The 23236-nt window shown below is 35.0% G+C and overlaps 1 protein-coding gene across 2 annotated transcripts in view; it reads right to left on the reverse strand.

Annotated features, from left to right (window-relative positions):
- Positions 1 to 23236, reverse strand: part of SLK (STE20 like kinase) — a 62134-nt gene that overhangs the window by 37124 nt on the left and 1774 nt on the right. For both annotated transcript variants that reach the window (XM_043982193.1, XM_043982192.1), the window contains exons 2-4: positions 5754 to 5918; positions 2612 to 2660; positions 931 to 1080 (exon numbers count right to left, since the gene is read on the reverse strand). In XM_043982193.1, coding sequence (XP_043838128.1) covers positions 931 to 1080; positions 2612 to 2660; positions 5754 to 5918 — 364 coding nt within the window. The remainder of the gene's footprint in view (positions 1 to 930; positions 1081 to 2611; positions 2661 to 5753; positions 5919 to 23236) is intronic.

Genomic DNA, 23236 nt, shown 5'->3' on the forward strand with positions numbered 1-23236 from the left:
ACTCAAAAAAATTTTTAATGAATGTAAAAATTTGTTTTTACATGTAATTGAGAAAAAAATTTTTTAAAAAGATCTAAAGTCATTCTACTGATTGGGGGGGAGACATGTATAAATAGATCTACACATAATATTATTTTGTTCAATGAACTTAGAAATGTGTGAAGACCTAAAAAAAAAAAAAAAACCAGGAGAATTAGGAAACATAACTCTTCTTCCCTCTCTCTGACAAATTTTTTTTCTATATAGAACAAGAAATTCTCCAAAAAAAAAAACCCAACCCAAAATTATGTTTTTAAAATTTTTCTGCCTTTTCATTTTTAATTCTTAAACAGTCATATCATTTGCTTTTACTAAACAACTGGAAATACTAAGACTTTGTGAACATTTTTTTTGCCTAAGAAACAAGTGTTGGGGGAAAAAAAATCATCAACCATAAAACTGTATGTGTATATATGTATGTATGTATGTGTGTGTGTGTATGTATGTATGTATGTATGTATGTATGTATGTATGTATGTATGTATGTATGTATCACAGAATCAGAGTTTTTTCTTCCTTCAACCTAAAAGGAGCTTTACAACGCACCTGGTCTACTCCCTTATTTCACACATGAAAAAATGAAGTTCCAGAAAAATTAAGTGACAGTGTATTTGAATACTAAAATTTAGAATCACACATCATAACAAAGGGAATTAAGAGGGAAAGGGGGGGCAGCTAGATGGCGAAGTGGTTAAAGCGCTGGCCCTGGATTCAGGAGTACCTGAGTTCAAATCCAGCCTCAGACACATGACACTTACTAGCTGTGTGACCCTGGGCAAGTCACTTAACCCCCATTGCCCTGCAAAAAAAAAAAAAAAAAAGAGGGAAAGGACACTCATAGCACAAAATATCTGACATAAAACTTGACTGATATTTAGATGAAATACTTACCCAATTTAATGTCTCCTTCCAATGTAAAAAGAATGTTTCCTGCTTTTAAATCTCTATGGATAATTTTATTTTCATGCAAATAGTTCAATGCCTCTAAAGTCTGCTTGCAAACTACTTGTATCTGGGATTCTGTTAATGGTCTCTCAAGTTCTAAAAGAGAGAAGTACAAAATATATTTTTGTATTTTTCAGTACTTAACTATTTCCAATCCATACCTTTATCATTATGACAGGTTTTTAAAAAAAAATATGTGTATCCATATATATATATATATATGTGTGTGTGTATACATACATACACATACATATAGATACACATATGTGTATCGTATGTAAATATAATGAATATTTAGAAGTCTATTCTATTATCATTTCTCCATTTTAAAATATCCAAATTCTCTGAATGACAATATAAACATAAAATCAAGGCAAGTCATTGATTTACTATATAATTCCAAGTACTAAGCACATCACATAGTTGCCAAGGCTTATCAATTTGATCTTTGCAACTTGTCAAACATGCCCCCTTCCATCCTCTAACACTGCTACCCTCCTGGTATAGGCCTTCATCTCCTCACACCTGAACTATTGCAACAGCCTGCTGGCTGGTTTGCCTGATACAAAAGTCTCTTCCTACTCTAGTTCATCTTCCCTTGAGCCATCAAAGTAATTTTCCAAAATTACAGGTCCAACCAGGTCACCTCCACCCTCCTCCCCCCCCCCCACTCAATAAACTCTAGTAGCTCCCTATCACCTACAGCATCATATATAAAAATCTGTTTGGTATTCAAAGCCCTTCACACCTCACAACCCACTAAGAACTCTTTAATCCAATGATACCGTACTGCTTCCTGTTCCTCAAACAAGAAACTCCATCTCTAGGCTCTAGGCATTTTCACTGGCTACCCCTTATGCCTACAGTGCTCTTCCACCTCATCTCTGCTTCCTAGCTTCTTTCAAGTCCCAGCTAAAATCCCACCTCTACAGGAAGCCTTTCCCTATATCCCTTAATTCTAATGGCTCTGTTAATTGTTCCCTATTTATCCTGTATATCGTTTGTTTGTGCAAAACTTTTGCCTGAGGGGCAGCTAGGTGGCACAGTGGATAAAGAACCAGCCCCGGATTTTGGAGGACCTGAGTTCAAATGAAGCCTCAGACACCTGACACTTGCTAGCTGTGTGACCCTGGGCAAGTCACTTAACCCTCATTGTCCCCCCCCCCCCAAAAAACAACAAAAAAAACCTTTTGTATGTTGTCTTCACCATGAAATTGTGAGCTCTTCAAGGGCAAGGACTGTCTTTTGCCTTTCTATATAAACCCATCTAGTGCTTAGCACAGTGCCTGGCACATAGTACAGGGTGGGCAGTCATGAAGGAGTTTCAATATTTAATAACTCCTTTATTTTTTGTTTTTAGTTTACAATACCATAGCATCATATTCAGTATATAAAGGAAATATATACGTGTATATATGAAATAAAGAAAAATTAATTTTCAAAAAGTTATTCAAACATCAGACCCCTTTGTGATTTTTGGCCCACCCTGTAGCTGTTTAATGAATGCTTGCTGACCTACTGACGTAGTAAGAAATAAACATGCAATAAATTCTGTTTATTATGCAGTAAATTTCGTTTATTGTGAACAATTAAAAATGAGAACTATAAAGAACAAATTGACACTTACCAAGCATCACAGCATCTACTGCACCACCTGCACAAAATTCAATAAGGATCTGCATGTAAATAAAAGAATAGAGATCTGAAATTTCATTGGATAAAAAACACATACCAAATTTTGAAAAATTAAAAATAAAATTTAGAATAAGAATTTCAGATCACAAACTTAGCTATGGTTATCATTAGCATCAAAAAGGCCAAATCAATCATTTGGAAGAGAAAGCAATCTTACTATTACATTAATAAAATATGATTCCACTAAACCTTAAAGAAAGCATATGAGAACACCATAGTAATATACTGTTTAAATAAAGGAATATTCCATTTAAATTTATAATGATATCATTTTTTTAATGTTTTCAAGTACTAGTCTATTATCTTATAAGAAAATAGAATTCTAATATTTTTCATGTTTAGGCTGATAAAATGTTCTTCTTTTAATAATATTAAATATAGGGGCAGCTAGGTGGCGCAGTGGATAAAGCACCAGTCCTGGATTCAGGAGTACCTGAGTTCAAATTCGACCTCAGACACTTGACACTTACTAGCTGTATGACCCTGGGCAAGTCACTTAACCTCCAAGGCCCCGCCCAAAAAACCCAATAATATTAAATATAAATTTTGATGCTTGTATATTCATATGTATAATACCCAGAAACTATATGCATTAATGATGTGAAACACTAGCCTAAAAATGTTATAACATTTATCAACTATAGGAAAGGTAAATGATTACAAATATCATGGCTGCTAAAATTATTTTAGTGAGATAGCATGGCCTCAAAGCCAGGAAGACCCTAGGTTAGGTCCTATTTCTGACACATACCAGATGTATGACCAGTTAGACAAGTTAGCTAACCCCTCAGTGCTCTAGGCAACTCCTTAAGGCTATACATTACAGAGGAAGTGTTAACTTGTACAGACAGGTGAAGTTTCTTCACCTGGGAGTTCCTTACACCAATACAAATATCATCATCATGATGCTATATTTATATAGCTCTTACTATGTGCCAGGCACTGTGCTAAGCACTTTACAATTATTTCATTTGGTCCTCACAACAACCCTGGGAGGTGGGTGCTATTATTATCCCCATTTTACAGATTAGGGAACTGAGGCAGGCAGAAGTTAAGTGACTTGCCTGGGGTTATACAGCTAGTAAGTGTCTGAGGCTGGATTTGAACTATACACTATACATCGTGCTAACTCTCAAATATTTCCACACTCAAAATATATATTCTTATTTAATTTGTGGAATGCCTAACAGATAGATGGTTATTGTCTAAGATTTTTGGCATTTTGCTAGTTTTATACAAATGAATGGGAACTTTAAAATTAACAATTTTCTACATATTTTTTGTGAAAGTGTTATTCGCAACACTGTGAGGTGGACAGGACATGTGGTAAAAGCACAATTTTACAGGTTAAGGACACTATGTTACAAAGATATTAAGTAATTTACCAAAGATCACATTATTGAGTGGTACTGATGGCATACTAGTACATTCAAACTGGGAATGCCTAGTTCTAATGGGGGCCATCTCTAGTCGTTCCGATCTATATCTTGGTGCTGACCCAGATGGCTCCAGAGGAGAGAGTAAGGCTGGTGACTTTGCATAAACCTGCCTCATTTAAATCCAATTCACTGCAAGTCATGATATCACCTCCCCAATGTCATGGTCCTCTTCAAGAATGAAGGACAAACAACAGCAACCTAGTTCTAATACTCTTTCAGCTAGACTGTGCTTGCTGTCTTTTCCATACTAGCTTGTTATCTCTAAGAGGAATTTGCAATTAAACCAATAATGTGTTTAAAATAACATTCTTAATTAAACTAATGCTTGGTCCCAAGCCAGGAACTAATCAGCTATTTTCAAGAGCTGAGTAATAGAGATAAAGGAGAAACTTAAAAGGTCATCTCATCTATATCACTTTCTCATTTTACATTTATGGATTGTGAAATGACTTGCTCAAGTCAAGGAACCACAACTAAGTTACTGTTTAGTAGCATTAGTAGAGCTAGGACAAAAACCCAGTCTTCCTCACTGTCTGGGCAGTACTCTTTCCTTTTTTCTTTCTTTCTTTCTTTTTGCAGTATTCTTTTCACTAACAGTAGACTGTTACTATATCAAAAGTAACCTTATACAATTTATTTCAAGCCTAATATTATTTACAAATTACGTATACAAAAAATCTGGTTAAAACATAGCAATTGTTTCAACACTTCTAATAAGTTTTATGTAAACTGAAGTAAATTTAGAGCAAAAAATAATAGGAAATCATTACCAATTTTCAGGAAAGTTCAAAACAAATATTCAAGTTTGAAATTATATCATATATTAGATAATTAGTAATTTATCTTTTATTAAGTCATGGAAATTCTAATTTCTGAATAAAATTCCTTATTTTGATTAATTACTGTGAATTTTAAGTAATTTTTAAAACTAGTTTAAAAAGAAGAATTAGGGGGCAGCTAGGTGGCGCAGTGGATAAAGCACCAGCCCTGGATTCAGGAGGATCTGAGTTCAAAGCCGGCCTCTTACTAGCTGTGTGATCCTGGGCAAGTCACTTAACCCTCATTGCCCTGCAAAAAAATTAAAATAAAATAAATAAAAAATAAAAAGAAGAATTAATAGGCTTATGCCAGATTAAGACCTGAAATGGAAAGCAAAACCAAGAAGTTTTAAGCTTCCCTACAGACAGAAATAAAATTCCCCATGACTACATTTATAATAAATTAAGATGAGCCAGGTTTGACTAAAATTACAAGTTAAAAATCCAGTCTCAAAATAGTCCTCATTATGAAACCCAAGCAATTTACAAATTCTAAGAGGTACCAAGGTGGAGTCAGCCAGCCTTAGCATCATAAAGAGATGTTCAAATTCTACCTCTTTTCTGTACTGGTAGAGAAAGTTCATTAGGAGCTCTAGTTTTAAAAACATGTACAAACTTAACCCTGAAAAAATATATATTTTTAGATAATTATTCTATTGGTAACCCTACAATTATATCAACTCTCCCCTTTAAGTCATAGCAATTACAGCTGAAAAGAAGGGTTTAAGATCTATAAATTACATTTTTAAACTTTATAATCTTCTTATATCAACCCAAATAGGAAAATGTCGATAGGAAAATATCAATAAATGCTTACCCAAAGATTATTTTCATAATAGAAGGCATCTAGCAGCTTGACTATATTTGGATGATCACATGATGCTAAAATATCAATCTCAACCATATAATCTTCAAGCTCTTCTTCTGATTTAGTGTCAATCACTTTTGCAGCAGCTAACACATTTGTCTCTTTATTCTGGGCCTAAAAATTGGAGGTACAACAAAAAGTATTACTACATTTAACATCTGTAATTATTTTAAAAGGTATCTTAAAAGTAAAAATGACTAATGAAACAAGTAAATAAACATAAAAACTATAACTTCCTACCCTCTATTTCTCCAACTGAACTCTATATTTTATATATTTTGCATAATCAAGCTAGTTGTGAGCCAGCCTCAATAAAAACTGAAGCTTAGAATACAGTATTTGATAGTGCTATGCTCCAAAAACAACTGTTTGATCACCATAGTTACGGAAAAATTGTTTCCGTCGAAGACATGGCTAGCCAGGAAGGGGAAGAGCGTTGATGTTAGAACAAAATATAGCAATAATAAGCTATTTTTAAGATGAACTCTGAGTGCAAATTGAAGTATATTTTTTCACCTTTATTCTTACTTTTTTGCAACATACCTAATGTGGAAATTTGTTTTGCATGATTTCACATGTGTAACTGATATATTGCTTGCTTTCTCAATGGGTGGGGGAGGAGCTAGAGGGAGGAAGAGAATTTGGAACTCAAAAATGTTTTTAAAGAATGTTAAAAATCACTATTTTAAAAATACAAAATATATTTTAAGAGAAAAATAAAATACTAAAACATTTAATGTATGTTCATCATCATTTCAGAAAAAAGGTACTTGAATATTTGTTTAATATATCCAGAAATAAAATGCTTTCTAATTTATTACAAAAGAATCAGAGAATCACAAAATTTGGAAGTTGGACAGGCCCTCAGAGGCCATCTAGAGGCCTCAGCCCATATCTGAAAGAAATCCCTACTATAATATGCCTGACAAATGGATAATTTTTATTACATTAAATTAAAAGGGCTCTGTACAAATAAAATCAACATAGCTAAGATTAGAAAGAAAGAAGAAAATTGGAGGAAAAATTTTACAGTTTCTGGCATAAAGGTTTCATCTCAAATATGTAGAGAACTGTCAAATTTATAAGAAAATAAGTCATTTCTCAACTGATAAATGATGAAAGGATATGATATGATATGGGCAGCTAGGTGGCACAGTGGATATAGTGCCAGGGCTAAAGTCAGAAAAACCTGAGTTCTTATCTGGGCTCAAAAACTTACTAGCAGTGTGACCCTGGACAAGTGTTACTTTAACTTTGTTTGCCTCAGTTCCTCATGTATATAATGACCTGGAGAAGAAGATGGCAGACCACTCCAATATCTTTGCCAAGAAAACTCCAAATGAGGCCACAAAGAGTAGGATACAACTGAAACAATTGAACGATACAACAACAAAGAGTATGAGCAGGCAGTTTTCAGAAAGAAAAAAAAAATCAAAGCTATATATAGTTATATGAAAAAATGCTCTGAATCATTGTTGATTAGAGAAATCAAAATTAAAACAACTTTGAAATATCATCTCACACCTATCAGACTGGTTAAAATAATAGAAGGGAAAATGACAAATATTGGAGAGGATGTGGAAAATATCATAACATTAATACATTGTTGGTGGAACTGTGAACTGATCCAACCATTTTGAAGGGCAATCTGGAATTATGCCCAAAGAGTTACAAAGCTGTGTATACCTTTTGACCCAGCAATACCACTATTAGGTCTGTTTCCCAAGGTGATCAGAGAAAAAAGGAAAAGAATATTTGCAACAGTTCTCTCTGGTGGCAAAGAACTGGAAATTGAGGGGATACCCACCAGGTGGGGAATGGCTAAACAAGTTGTGGTATATGATTATGATGGAATACTACCATGATCTAAGAAATGATGAGCAGGATGATTTTAGAAAAATATGCTAAGACTTGCATGAAATAATGAAGAGTGAAATGAGAGAACACTGGATACAGTAACAGCAATATTGCTAGAAGAATAACTGAATGACTAAGCTATTCTGAGTATTATAAATATTCAAATCAACTACAAAGGATCTATGAAGGAGGATGCTATCCACCTCCAAGGAAAGAACTGCTAAATAAAAGTATGCATAGTATGGTTTTACATATATATGTGTCAAATAGTGGTGCAGGGAAACAATTTAGAACTTAAAATGTAACCCCAAAAAATCAAATTAAATTAAAAAAATAATATACCTGACAAGTGGTCGTCCAGATTCTACTTAAAGAACTCAAAGGAAGAGAAACCTGCCACCATATTCTTTTTAGGCAGTTTTGTTAGGAAGTTTTTCCAGATAAACAAATAGATAATGCCAGGGAACCAAATTACTTCCTAGAATTTAATTACATATCTTATAACACTCAATAATTAAGCCACCTAAGATACAATTTTGTATGACTGATATAATTAATATAACCTTAGAATTTTACTTATTTGGTACATCCTAAAGCTAACAGCACCTGAAAACAATTTAATAATTTAAACAACAAGCTCTGTTTCTAGAACTTTAGAAACAAAACTTTCCATAAAAATTATCCAAAAGCATATTAATCCAAGGACATAATTATTAACAATGCTACCCCATATCTTTCACATTTGTTGGATAGTCTTCCTGAAAGTAAAATGTGAAATTTAAAATGACACAAATAAATAAAACTGTGACCATTGACAAATATACTGAGATATTAATTTGAGAGGAAAGTATGGTTTTCACCAAAAAAAGAGGACTTTAAAATTATCATGTTAGGACTTTAAATAATTATAATTCTTCATCCTCAAAATCAACAACATAACTTACTTTTAAACAAATATGAGCCCACAAAAGAAATGGAGGTGAAGAGGTGAATTGTATCAGTTTCATGTTCTAAAGTAGGGCGAAAGCTAAACCTTCTTGTACTACTACTGTATTTCGTCAGTACTAACCTCACTGTAGTACTAATAAATTAAACATGAAAGATGAAATAGATATCTAATTACACTGTAAAAGAAAACTATTAGCCTATTCCTATCCTCAAATTTAAATGCTAAACTATACTAATTTCCCTGTTAGAAATTACTTTTAGGGAGGAGGAACCTTTCTGGAATATGCAAATAAGATGTGAAATTTAAAATCATACCCTGAAAGTGCTATTAATTTTAAAATCTTAAAATAAATTCAATTTTAAGTGTGCCCATTTAAGTAACAGTACCAGTTTGGTGGGGCAGCTAGGTGGCGCAGTAGATAGAACACCGGTCCTGGAGTCAGGAGTACCTGAGTTCAAATCTGACCTCAGACACTTAACACTTACTAGCTGTGTGACCCTGGGCAAGGCACTTAACCCCAATTGCCTCACTAAAAAATAAAACAAAAAAAACCCAAAAAAACCCAACAGTACCAGTTTGCTAATAACTGAAACATCTTTTCTTGAAGATGGCATTTTCTTAAACACTTCCATATGCTTTAAGAGCCTGACAGTATCATAACAACTCCTCACATTTATATAAATAGCATCTTAAGATTTGCAACGTGTCCCCCCCCTCAAAATAACCAATGAAGTACTTCTCTATCTTTTCATATTCCTCATAAAATTTGGTATGAAAAAGTTTCCTAAAAGTCTCACTTGAAAGAATGCCTCTGATCAGTGAAATTATGCAGTATAATTATTCATAACTTCACCAGAATTTTAGACACTCCTAAATTAGGGCTAACAATATAGTATATAAGCATAATGGAGGATCTTCCATCTAATTTTCTTAAGCCTATAGCCTATAATATAATTTTAAAGTTTTTTTTATTTCATTTAAATAAATATCTAGTTGTCACAAGTCCATCTCTCATTATCTACACCAAGAACAATTATTGGTTGATTAAGATAAATATCAACCAAAATGAGCACTATATTAGCAATAAAACAGCTCTGGTTAAAAGCTAAGGGGCAGCTAGGTCATCCAGTGGATAAAGCACCGGCCCTGGATTCAGGAGGACCTGAGTTCAAATCTAGACTCAGACACTTGACATTAACTAGCTGTGTGACCCTGGGCAAGTCACTTAACCCTCATTGCCTGGGGGGGGGGGGGCGGGGGGCGGGGAAGAAACCACAGTCAGAAGATAAATCAGCAAAATACAAGTAGTGTAAAGTGAAAAAGATATTTGGCTATAAGTCAAAATAAAACAAAACAAAACAAGACACAAACATAGCCTACTACTGTATTTAGATATAGACAAAATAAACTCCAAAATAATAAGTGAAATTATTTCCATAGTGATATTCTAAATGCATTTTTCTGGCAGACATCAGAAGCTCTAAAACAGAACTTTTCTTCTTCTACACACACTCAAAACACACAGAGACCGACCGACTTACCTAATAACTCTCTCCTCTCTCCTCCCTCCCTCCCTCCCTCTCTCTCTCTCTCTCTCTCTCTCTCTCTCTCTCTCTCTCCCCCCAATCCCCTTCAACAAATTTCTATTGCTTCAAGGATCAAATATAAATTCCTCTTCTATTTCAAGACCTTCATGACCTGGCTCCTCCTTCCTTTCCAGTTTTCTTACACTCTATTCCCCTTCAGGTATTCTGTGGTTCAGATACAATGGCTTACTTGATGTTCCTCAAACATAACACTCCATAATCTGTTTCCATGTCTTTGCACACATTGCTCCTCAAAAGTTCTCCCCATCCTTTCCTCTGCTTCTTAATTTCCACAGGTTCCTTAAAAATACAGCTCAAATCCCACTTTCTAAAGGAGACTTTTCCTGGTCCCTCCAGATGTTAGTGCCTTCTCATCTGATATTACTTCCCATCTACTGTGTATTTATCGTTGTTGTTGTTGTTGTTGAGTCATTTCAGTCACAGCCAACTCTGGTAACTTCATTTGGGGTTTTCTTAGCACGGATACTGGAGTGGTTTTTCATTTTCTTGTCCAGCTCATTTTACAAATGAGAAAACTGAGGCAAACAGGGCTAAGTGATTTGCCCAGGGTCACATTGCTAGTAAGTATCTGAAGCCTGATTTGAACTCAGGAAGATGACTCCCAGCACTCTATCCACTGAGCCACATACCTACCCCTGTATATATCTAGTATGTACCTAGTTACTGTCTCCTGTGAAAAGGGCAGCTAGGTGATAGAGTGGATAGAGTGTCAGGCCTGAACTCAGGAAGACATCTTTCAGAGTTCAAATATAGCTTGAGACACTTACTAGCTATGTGACCCTAGACAAGTCACTTAACCCTGTTTGCCTCAGTCCCTCATCTGTAAAATGAGCTGAAAAAGGAAACAGCAAACCACTCCAGTGTCTTTGCCAAGAAAATCCCAAATGGGGTCACAAAGAGTTGGACACGGCTGAAACAACTTACCAACAAATTAAAATGGAAGAGACTGTTCTCTTTCTTTGCATTCCCAGCACTTAGCACAGTTCCTGGTCCATAATAAGTACATAACAAATACTTCTTGACTCATTGACAAATATTACCAACTCATTTCATATGGCAACTTTAAGGTTCTTTCCTTGTAAAAGTTCTACTGTTTGTACATGTATTATGATTATCCCCATTTTAGAGAAGGAAAAAAATAGGGCTTAGGCAGGTGAAGTGACTTGACAAGAGTCACATGTACTAATAATAAGTGACATAATAATGATGATAAGTGACAGAGGTCTTGAATTCAGTTCTTCTAACTTTGAGTCCACTGCTCCTATTACTTCTGTTACATCATGCAAAGAGGCTAAGAGCTGTCAAGATAAGGGATGATTTATCTGGTAGTATTATTTTATTTTTTACCAAAACTTCTATAATAGAAAAAGGGTGAAGGGGGAACATAATATTCCATTCATGGATCCTAAGTTATAACCTTATAATAACCAAATACAATGGCATTTTGTGGGGGGCAGGGCAATTGGGGTTAAGTGACTTGCCCAGGGTCACATAGATATAAGTGTCAAGTGTCTGAGGCCAGATTTGAACTCAGGTCCTCCTGAATCCAGGGCTGGTGCTCTATCCACTGTGCTACCTAGCTGTGGCTACAATGGCATTTTTTTTAAAATTTTTTGCAGGGCAACGGGGGTTAAGTGACTTGCCCAGGGTCACACAGCTAGTAAGTGTTTGAGGCCAGATTTGAACTCAGATACTCCTGAATCCAGGGCCGGTGCTTTATCCACTGCGCCACCTAGCTGCCCCTACAATGGCATTTTGAAGCCCTCATCTTGCTTGATATCTCTGCAGCATCTGGCACTACTGAACACCCCAAACTACTAAACAATCTGACTTTGTAGATAATCATCTGGTTCTTCTCCTACCTCTCTGACCACTTCTCCTCTGTCTCCTTTAATGGATCTTCATCATTTTCCTGACTTAAAGTGGAGATTCATCAAAGTTCTGTCATTGGCATTCTTGTCTCTATGCTGTACTCTCTGCATTCACTCCCATGGCTTCAATTATAACCTGGAACAATTTCTATTTCTAACCCTGACCTCTCTCTCTCTTGTGAATTTGAGACCTCCATTTTCACCTGGATAACACTTAACTTGTCCAAAACTGAAATAATCTTTTTTTTTTGGGGGGGGGGGAAGACAATTGGGGTTAAGTGACTTGCCCAGGGTCACACAGCTAGTAAGTGTCAAGGGTCTGAGGCTGGATTTGAACTCAGGTCCTCCTGAATCCAGGGCCGGTGCTCTATCCACTGCGCCACCTAGCTGCCCCTGAAATTATCTTTTAACATAAAACTGACTGTCCTTTGACTTCATCAACTTCAGTGACACTACCATTTGCTCAGTTTTTCATTTTTGAAACATTAGTGTTATTATCTATTCCCTCTTCCTCACCTTTCATATCTAATCAGTTTCTAAGTACTATTGCTTTCATGTCTCTTTAATCCATCCCCTCCTTCTCTATCCCTCTGCCACTACCCTAATTTAGACCTCCTGCCTAGGCAATTACAATAGCTTCCTAACAACTTTTTCTTGTCCTTGTAACACAGTGTTGTTCTTTCTTATAATTATTTTGATTATAGCACTCCTTTGTTCAAAAATCTTTTTTTTCTGTTCAAAAAATTTTAAAGTATTCCCTACTGCCAGTAAGTAAAATTCAAATTCTTTTACCTAGAATTTAAGGCCTTCCTTAAAGTGGCTCTATTCTAAACAACACTTCCATCACCTTCCCACATTGTTCTTTATGTCTGGAGTGTTTTCCTTCCTTTCTTCACATGATGAATTACTATCCAACTTGTAAAGCCCAAAGCAAATGGCATATCCTTTATGAAGCTTCCTGATTTCCCCTAATACCCTTCCAACTGGACCTCTACTAGTGGTCACCTCCCCCTTTCCCTTCTTGTTGTTTTGCTCACATGGCACTTTGCTTTGCACCTTTATAACATGCATACCTTGTAATATTGCATATCATTATTGTTATCTATGCTTATATCTTATGCCCTAATTTGACTACAAGCTCCACAAGGGCAGGTAGACTACATCCTATTTGAAATTTTGTATTTCTTCAAAGGCCTAGCATAGTGGCACTATAAGTACTTAATATCTACTGAAATCAAATAAAAATTCACTGAAGCTAAGATTTGTATTTTCTATAGTATACAATATCAAACACAAAAATTACGCAAATGCAATGCAAAATAGTTCAAAAGATAATAAAGTATTATATACGCTATATAAATTATATGTACATTTTATAGCTAAATGCTGATACTAAGATATGTCAATAAGCAAACATTTATAAAGCACCTACAATGTTCCAGACATTAGGCTAAGAACAGGGGATACAAAAACAAAATAAGTCTCTCCTTAGATTACAAGACATTACATTTTAATGGAGGAGTCAATGGACACATAAAGATTTATACAAAACAGATACAAGGTAACCTGGCAAGAGAAAGCAAGTATTAGCAGCTTAAGAGGACTAGGAAAGGTCTCCTGTGGTTCTTGAGCCATGTCTGGAAGGAAATGAGGGATTCCAAGAGGCAGCAGTAAGGAGGGAGTGTAGTACAAGAACCTGAGATATCTAGCATCTCCAAATGTCTTTTTTAAAGTATTCATGATGGGGGACAGCTAGGTGGCACAGTGGATAAAGCACCGGCCCTGGATTCAGGAGTACCTGAGTTCAAATCCGACCTCAGACACTTGACACTTACTAGCTGTGTGACCCTGGGCAAGTCACTTAACCCCCATTGCCCCGCAAAAAAAAAAAAAAAAAATATATATATATATATATATATATATATATATATATATATATTCATGATATAGATATGAAGCTTCCACATAGTCTATGCACCTTTGGCCCTTTCCTTACTTAATCCTAAACCATATTTTCCAAAATATATTTTGCCATTCTCCCATATACCCACCTCAGAACTGAGGTCACCAAGTATTAAAGCATATTTTTATGATGAGCAGGAGGAGTTCAGAGAAACCTGGAGGGTCTTATGTGAGCTGATGATGAGTGAGATGAGCAGAACCAGAAGAACATTGTACACAGTATCATCAACATTGAGTGTTGATCTACTGTGATGGACTATATTCTTCTCACCAATGCAATGGTACAGAAGAGTTCCAGGGAACTCATGATAGAAGAGGATCTCCAAATCCAAGAAAAAAAAAAAAAGAACTGTGGAGTATAGATGCTGAATGAACCATACTATTTCTTTTGTTTTTGGTGCTGTTGTTTTTTTTTCTATTTTGAGGTTTTTCATCATTGCTCTGATTTTTTTCTCTTATAACAGGACTAATGCAGAAACAGGATTAATGTTATTTGTGTGTGTGTGTATATATATATATATATATATATATATATATATGTGTGTGTGTGTATAGATATATAGATATAACCTATATCAGATTACCTGCTGTCTAGGGGAGGGGGGAGGAAGGGAGAAAAATCTGAAATTGTAAAGCTTGTATAAACAAAAGTTGAGAACTATCTTTACATGTAACAGAAAAAATAAAATACCTTATATGTAAGATAAAATAAAATAAAGCATATTTTTATTTAAGTTTGGTTTTGGGACTCTTTAAGAAATGCCCATACCTCTTCATTCTATTTTCATGATGATTTTTCACTTGTGCTAAACATGAGCACTATGAGGCAAGATAACCAAATATTCCATTAAGTGTCTTTGGGCACATAAGCAAACTAACTCCATGCAGGCTTGTCTCTCCAAAGAAAATGTGAGTAATCCTTCCATATATCTCCTAATTTCACTAGAATAAGAATATCAACTAATATCAATATGATTCAGTTCTTCCAGAAACTTAGGGGTCAGTGGGCAAGGATTTAATGTTTAGAATACCAACAGGTAACTTAACATTTATTCTTCAACTTCATCTATTCTTTCATTAAATTTCAGTTTAAAAAAGCTTACCTAAACTTTAATAATTAATTACTGGAAAACAATGAATAGCTAAAATATTTTTAAAGGAACAGCTCTCATCTCAATCAGTGAAGCAGTTTATCAATATCTACAGTACATAATGTTTCATGTAGCTATAAATTTTTTGAACCATCTGTGTTTGATCAAGTGTTGTTCCAGGAACACTGTTTAGTGTCTAAGGACCAATCTAGTTCAGTATGCTGGCTATTAGGTGATGAATTCTTTGGACTCAGAAATCAACCAAAGAAAATATACAAAATGGCCTTTGAAATCCTATGTGGTCCTATAGAGTTACAAAGTCTAAAACAAACAAAAAAAGAAACCTATGTGATTCTTAATTACCTGTGCCCCCTTTTCTATTTCTTTGCTTGTTATCATAGAAAAAGTAGAAGAATGCATCTTTTACAAATCTGGGGGGTTTGGTGGCCTGCAAGCTCAGGATAAATCAATAGCGTGGTATGGCAGCCAAAAGAACTAATATAATCATGTGATGCACTAAGGGACAGAACTTTTGAATGCCCTTCTCTGAATATTCTCCAGTTTATCAATGTCCGAGAACTGAATGCAAAACTCTAAAATATGGCAGACCCAGGGAAGAATTCGGACTGTCACCACCTTATTCCTGAAAGTTATCATGTCTTTCAATCCAGCCAAAGATCACATTAGCTTTTTTTGATGGCCCTATCACTGTTGACTCCAGATCTTTTTCAGATTGCTGTCTAGACATGCCTCCCCCATCTTTCACAATGAAGTGTGATGTTTTCTATTTATCCTTATTAAATTTCATTGTATGAGATCCACTTCAGTTTTCTTGCCTGTCAAGGACCTTTTAGATCACCAACCTGTACCCAGTGTGCTACCCAGTCTTCCTCACTTTCTGTCATCTGGAAATCAAGGTTACTATCTATTCCTTTATCCAAATCATCAATAAAAATGTTTAAGCACAGACATTTGGGGTGCTCTACTGAAGGATTCTTTCCCAACTCTCTGAATTATGAATCCATCTAACTGTATTATCTTCTAACCCAAGTTTCTCCACTTTCTCCACAATCAATCAACAAGCATTTATTCAAGTGCTATGCTAGGCACTGGGGACATAAGGAAAAAAGTTCAAGTTCCTCTTCCTTCAAGGATCTTACAATCTAAGAGGGGAAAAAACAACAACAACAACAACACACACACACACATAAATAAATAAAACTATATCCCCCAACTATATACAAAATTATTAAAAGGAAATTTTGAATGGATGTCACTAGAAGAAGACATAAAAAGGCTTCACAGAGAAACTGGAGTCTGTGCCAAGTTTGAAAGAAAACAAGTTTTCCAAGCCATGGAGGGACATTTTAAACATGGGGAGCAGTCAATGCAAAGGCACGGAAATGGGATATGGAGCAACAAGTGTGAGGAACTGCAAGGAGACCAATATAGCTAGACTGTATAATGCATGAAGGGGAGTAATGCCTAAGAAGGGGCCAAGTCGAGAAGAGCCTTAAACACCAAAGGAGGTTATATTTAATCTTAGAAGAGAAGTAAAAGGAACAAGCATTTATTATTAAGCACAGGCACTGTGCTAAGCACTTTATAAATATTTTCTCATTTGATTCTAGATGCACTTGGGATCTACTGGAATTCACTGAATTGTGGAGAGAGATGACATGGCCATATATGAGATGTAGGAAAATCACTTGGTAACTATGCAGAGGATAAACTGGAATGTAGAGACTTGAGATAGGAAAAGGAAATAGGTGGTTAATTCAATGATCTAGGTGAGAGATGATGAGGGTCTGAACTAAGATGGTAGCTAAGTCGAGAGGGAGGACACATTCAAGAGATGCTACAAAGGTAAAAAACAAGATGCAACAACTGACTAGATATTTGGAGTGAGAGTAACAAGTCAAGTGTGACTAGCTTTTAAACCTGGGTGACTGGATGGATCCTCAATAGTAACATGGAAGTATGGAAGAAGGTGGGTTTAAGTGCTAACAATCAGTTCTAATTTGGATATATTGAGTCTGAGATGCCTAGACATTAGGTTCAAAATGAACAAAAGGTAGTTTATGATGTAAGACTAACTAGAGCTCAAAAGAGAGAAAAGGGTTGGAGAGAGAGATTTTTTAGCCACTTTGTCAAATACTTTGCTAAAATCTTGGTAAATTATATCTACAGCATTCCCTTTATCTACCAATTTAATAAATGAGAATCATCTAAAATTAATGCCACTTTACAGTCATTGCTCATTAATTTAATACAAGGAACACTGGGAGAATCAAAAAAAGATTTAAAATGTGCATTAATAAATGTTATTAATTTATTCTTAAGTCTAGTATAGTGGTGAAACAATTAGCCAACAAATAAATATCTTTTGAGCTCATACTATCTATAAAGCACTATTCAAGAAATTATAGGAAATACAAAGAAATATAAGATACTGTTCCTATCTTCAATTGAGCTAGTTAGGGAGACAAGGCATGCTAAGTTAAACAACAATGCAAGAACTAATAAATAGCTCAATGCAACAATATATGAAATGCCATCAGGCAATATATGATAATTCATCAAATCAATGATACAAAGTACTGCAGAAATTTAAGGGCATTCACTTTAGGAATTTAATTTAATGGAGGAATTTAAAGAAGATAACTAAAAGCTAGAGTGGTCCATGAAGACCTCACAAAAGGAGGATTTGAGCTGATCTTGAGAGATGAAGAAAACTGTAAATATAACACCCAAACTTAAGATTCAAGAGATCCTGGATATCTAGCTCTTTTGGGTTTTGTACAATACTGACTAAATTAATTTTTATTCAAAATTTTTGCAACAGTTGTTTGCCACTTTTGCCTCTAAAAAGTGTTGCTTTACTGTAACATGCAGGTAAACATGGATTCTTAAAGTTTTGCCAGTAGATTCCCAGCTTTGGGGGGTATCAAATTGGAATGGCTTTGCTATGGCAGAAGTGTAAGATTACTCAGAAGCATTCTGTTTATATGTCATGAATACTTTCTTCAAAGAGAACCAAAAAACACCAGATATGGCAAACTCCAAATATTCAAAAACTCTAATGGATCTGTGATCTCAGTAATATGGGTATTTCTTAAAACCGTGCATATCACAAGGACAGCTAGATGACACAGTGGATAGAGCACAGGCCCTGGAGTCAGGAGGACCCAAGTTCAAAACCAGACTCAGACACAAGACACCACTAGCTGTGTGACTCTGGGCAAGTCCCTTAACCCTGACTGTCTCAAACATCCAGGAACATCTCCAGTAGGACTGATATATACCTTGCCACTGGACCCAGATGGCTCTGAAGGAGAGAGTAATGCCGGTGACTTTGCAAAGCCCTGCCTCACTTAAATCCAATTCACTGCAAGTCATGACATCACCTCCCAATGTCATGGTCCTCTTCAAGAATGAAGAATAAACAACTAAAACAACATATCACACCAACAACATCCTTTCCCTATAGACTTCCCAGGCCTTTCCAGGGAAAGATCATTCTGAAAATGATTGTGGTATAAAAACAAAAGCTTCAATAAAACTTTATAATAACAAAAACTAGTATTATTTATAATAGAGAAACATTGGAAGCTTTCCCATTAAGATCAAGGGTAAAGCAAAGATATCTACTATCTCAAGTATTATTTGACCTTTTTTTTTTTAAATCATACTTCTGAACCTTACATTTCTTTATGTAGGCAACTGTCAAAAAAAGAATTCCATCTACCAATGAAACTTATAGTCTTAAGAATCTGCCAAGGGCACTGAGAAGTTGACTGACTTTCCCAGAAACATAGAAGCCATTTGAGAAGGAATCATCAGCAAGTACTAACAACTAAGGGAATCAGGTAAGTCGTACCATAAGAGATGCCATTTGAACTAAAATTTGAAGGAAGCTAGGGATTCTCTGGGGCAGAAGAAAGGAATCCATTCTAGGCATAGGGGGACAGCCTATAAAAAAGCACAGGGACTGGAGATGGAGTGTTTTGTATGAGGAACAAGAAGTAGACCAATGGTTGGAACATAGAACACATAAAGGAGAGAACTATACAAGAAGCATAGGAAAGGTAGGCTAAAATCAGACTGTGAATAGCAAGCTGTGAAATCTTTATTTTATCCTCAAAGGCAATAGAGAATCAATGAAGTTTCTGATGGGGGGAGGGGGGAGTTGTAAAACAAGTCAGACTTGTGCTTGAGAAACATTATTTTGGCAGCTATGTGGAGGACTGACTACAGAGGAAGGAGAGATTGAAAAGCAGGAGGAGTTCAATTAGGAGACTAATTTTTATAGTCCCAGCAAGCAATGAAAGCCTATACTAGGTTAATGGTTGGATGAATGGAAAGAAAAGGACAGATACAAAAGATGTTGAAGAAGAATCAACAAAACTTAGCAACTGACTGGATGTGGGTGGCAAAGGAGATTTAAGCTCAAGGATTATTATGATTATGAATTTGGATGACTAGAATAATAAACTAGGTAAGCAAGACCTTTGGCACAAATGTGCCAAAGCAATCTAGTATTCCATAACCTCAAGAAACACTAGTTTTTTGGGAATGAGTCCTTATTTTTTTAAGAACATCTGGGAAAACTGGATAATATTTTTGTGAAAAGACTTTTGGAGGAGCATGTTAGACCTTATAGTAAATATCCCAAATGTATCATCTAAATATAAAAAGACACAGCATAAATAATTTAGGGAAGGGGCAGCTAGTGGATAAAGTGGATAAAGCACCGGCCCTAGATTCTGGAGGACCTGAGTTCAAATCCGACCTCAGACACTAGACACTTACTAGCTGTGTGACAAATAAATAAATAAATAATTTAGGGAAGACTAAAAAGTCTTTTCCCGCCACAATTATAGATGGGGTAAAATCAGTAACCAGAAAAGGAACAGAAGATAATAATTTTTATTTTAGAATATTCCAAACCTTTTGCACAAATAAAATTAACACAACTAAAATTAGAGATAGATAAAAGAAAAATGTGTCCATCAAATAGCTGAGTATGAAATTAAAAATCTACACAGAGGGGGTGGCTAGGTGGCGCAGTGGATAAAGCACTGGCCCTGGATTCAGGAGGACCTGAGTTCAAATCCAGCCTCAGACACTTGACACTTACTAGCTGTGTGACCCTGGGCAAGTCACTTAACCCCCATTGTCCCTCAAAAAAAAAAAAGAATAAAAATCTACACAGAATTGATATGAATTTTTCAAAATAACCCCAAAAGACAAGTGTTCAGTTTTCAAAAGAAATATAACCTATCTTTATAACCACTTGAAAATGTCCAAAATAACTAATAAACTGAGAAATGCTGATTAAAACAACCTGAGATAACCACTATAAACCTACAATGCTTGCAAAGTTGTCAGAAGATAGAAAAACTCATTTTTAGAGAGATTGTGGCAACACAAGTACAATAATTCACTGCTCCCAGAATTGTTTATTCACTTAATCATTCTGAAAAAATGATTTGGAATTATTAAACTGTTTAAACCTTTTGAACAAGACATTACACTATATAGCCTATGCCCCTGACATCAAGAAAAGCTTCTAGGAATAAAAATGTTTAAAACAGCATTATTTGTGATAAAAAACTGGAAACAAAATATGTCCAATTTGGGAGTGGCTGAACATATTATGTATATTAATATAATAAATATTATTGTACTGTACATAAGGAATGTTGAATATGAATAATTAAAAGAAACAAGAAATTATCTCTATAAAATGATGTTAAGTACAGACAAAAAAGAAAAAACATAGATTTTATGCAACAATGTAAATAAAAATCAACATAGAAACAAAACTCAAGTTAAAACATTTCTTCTTTCTGCTAATCACTGATAATCTTGCTAGGTTTATGTGGTTTTATTTTTGATGGGGGTAAGAAGAATGTACTTTCTAGAGGGGTTTGCTTGGATGTTTTTTGGGGAGCATCTGTTGTGTCAAAACTAAATGTATTGATAAATTTAAAAATAAAAAAATTGTTATAGTGAAATCCAAGGACTATTATGATCTAACTATTCTTATTAGTAAAAGTATTTCTGGCACATAAAAATGAGGCCAAATTTGTTTTCTTGCATCCTTTCAAAAAATCACAAAATATTAACCCATCTTAAAAAATATTTAAGTTTCAAATAGGAACACAAATGAACCCTTCGATATTCCCTGAGTCTGGGTAAAAATTAGAATTTTCAAAATGAAAGAAGTTCCTTTAACATGTATATTTTAAAATTTACTCAGGAATTTAAATACTATGATTCTGTGTTTTTGAGATTCGAAGTCCTTACTTTCTCATGGGAATATGCTCCCAACAAAATGGGATATAATTTTATAGGCTTTTGAAGACTAAATTTTACATTAATAAAGTTTGCCTACTCTATAATACTATGGTAAAAGAAGGCCTCTCCTTGGTTGTCAAATAAATCAGAAGTCTCATAAGCAAGTCATCTAGGTAAGATATTCTTATGCATAAAGCATTATGGGACATACCAAAAAAGTAATTTCTGAAGACTAAGATATACGCTACCATCAATAAGTCAAGAATATATGATGGGGGGGGGGGGGCAGCTAGATGGCGCAATGGATAGAGCACTGGCCCTGGATTCAGGAGTACCTGAGTTCAAATCTGACCTCAGACACTCAACACTTATTACTAGCTGTGTGACCCTGGGCAAGTCACTTAACCCCAATTGCCTCACCCAAAAAAAAAAAAAGAATATATGATATGATTACAAGAAGCTGAAGGGTGGGAATCCTTACAAAAAATGTGGAAGAAAAATATTGAAAAAAATGGTTTTTACACTAAAATGTGGATATATCCCAAGATGAAATTGTTTTTAAAAATCACAAATCACCATGTTAAGTAAAATTTAGATATCCTTGAAAAAAATGAATATTCCCATCTGCTCCATAAGAAATCTTTATCAATATATCAAGAGTTAAGCGGTAGGGGCAGCTAGGTGGCACAGTGGATAAAGCATTGGCCCTGGATTCAGGAGGACCTGAGTTCAAATCCAGCCTCAGACACTTGACACTTATTAGCTGTGTGACCCTGGGCAAGTCACTTAACCCTCATTGCCCTGCCAAAAAAAAAAAGTTAAGCTGTAACTCACCTTATTACTTGAAATAAGTTTTTTAAAAATAGTTTAACATAGAGGTTGAAATCCTCTTTTAATCAAGATAAAAGGAAATGAAATCTAAAGTGAGGAGGAATTGGATTTTCCAGATGGAGTCAGAGGGAGAGGAGGAGGGAGAGAAAGAGAAAGGAGGGAAAAGAATGAGAGAGGGGGAAGAGAGGAGAAATGACAAGGAGAGAGAGGGATTTGGTATAGAAGTAGAAGCAATGAGACTACTTAAGGTAGTTTTTAAAATGCATAAATCATAGCAAGTTATGCTACTTATGATTTTACCTTTGTGTCTAACAGCATAATAGCAGCCATAAATTCTAATTTTCTAATAAAATTTCATTCAATTTTTAAGCTAGAAAAATTAAATAAAATTTTGATGGCTGACTTATTATTTTTATACAGAAAGAATTTTATCAACACAAAATTAACATAAATGAACCTTTAGGAGTCCAAAATAAAACAAAACAAAATCCAACAGGCTAGATCAGTTTAAAATTACCTAAAAGCAATATCTTCTTATATGAGTAACAGAACAACAAAATATCCTAAAATATTTGTGTCTTCAAAAATGAGGCTTCCAATGAAAAGGTTATCAAATCTATGTTAAGTTACCTTGTACTATCTGGATATAACTTTATAATTTTCAACAATAAATTTTTATTCTTACCACTTTTCTAGGGCTTTCAATTAATGACCTGCTACAATGAAGATACACTTACTCTTTATGATAAAACTCAGCAAACAAAACTAGGGTGGCAGGAATTTGTCCCCAACATCTGTTTCCCCCTTCTTCAACAGTATTTCTGTGGCAGAAGAAATTGGTGAAAGAGTTCACTATCTGCTTATCCCATTTCCTGTCCCATCTTATCTGTAAAGTGAGGGGGTTGAACTTGATGTTAAAGTCCCATTCAGAAGAAGAATCAATGAATTTGTGAACATTTAA

Source organism: Dromiciops gliroides, chromosome 2 (genome assembly GCF_019393635.1).
Source record: "Dromiciops gliroides isolate mDroGli1 chromosome 2, mDroGli1.pri, whole genome shotgun sequence".
Lineage (NCBI taxonomy): Eukaryota > Metazoa > Chordata > Mammalia > Microbiotheria > Microbiotheriidae > Dromiciops > Dromiciops gliroides.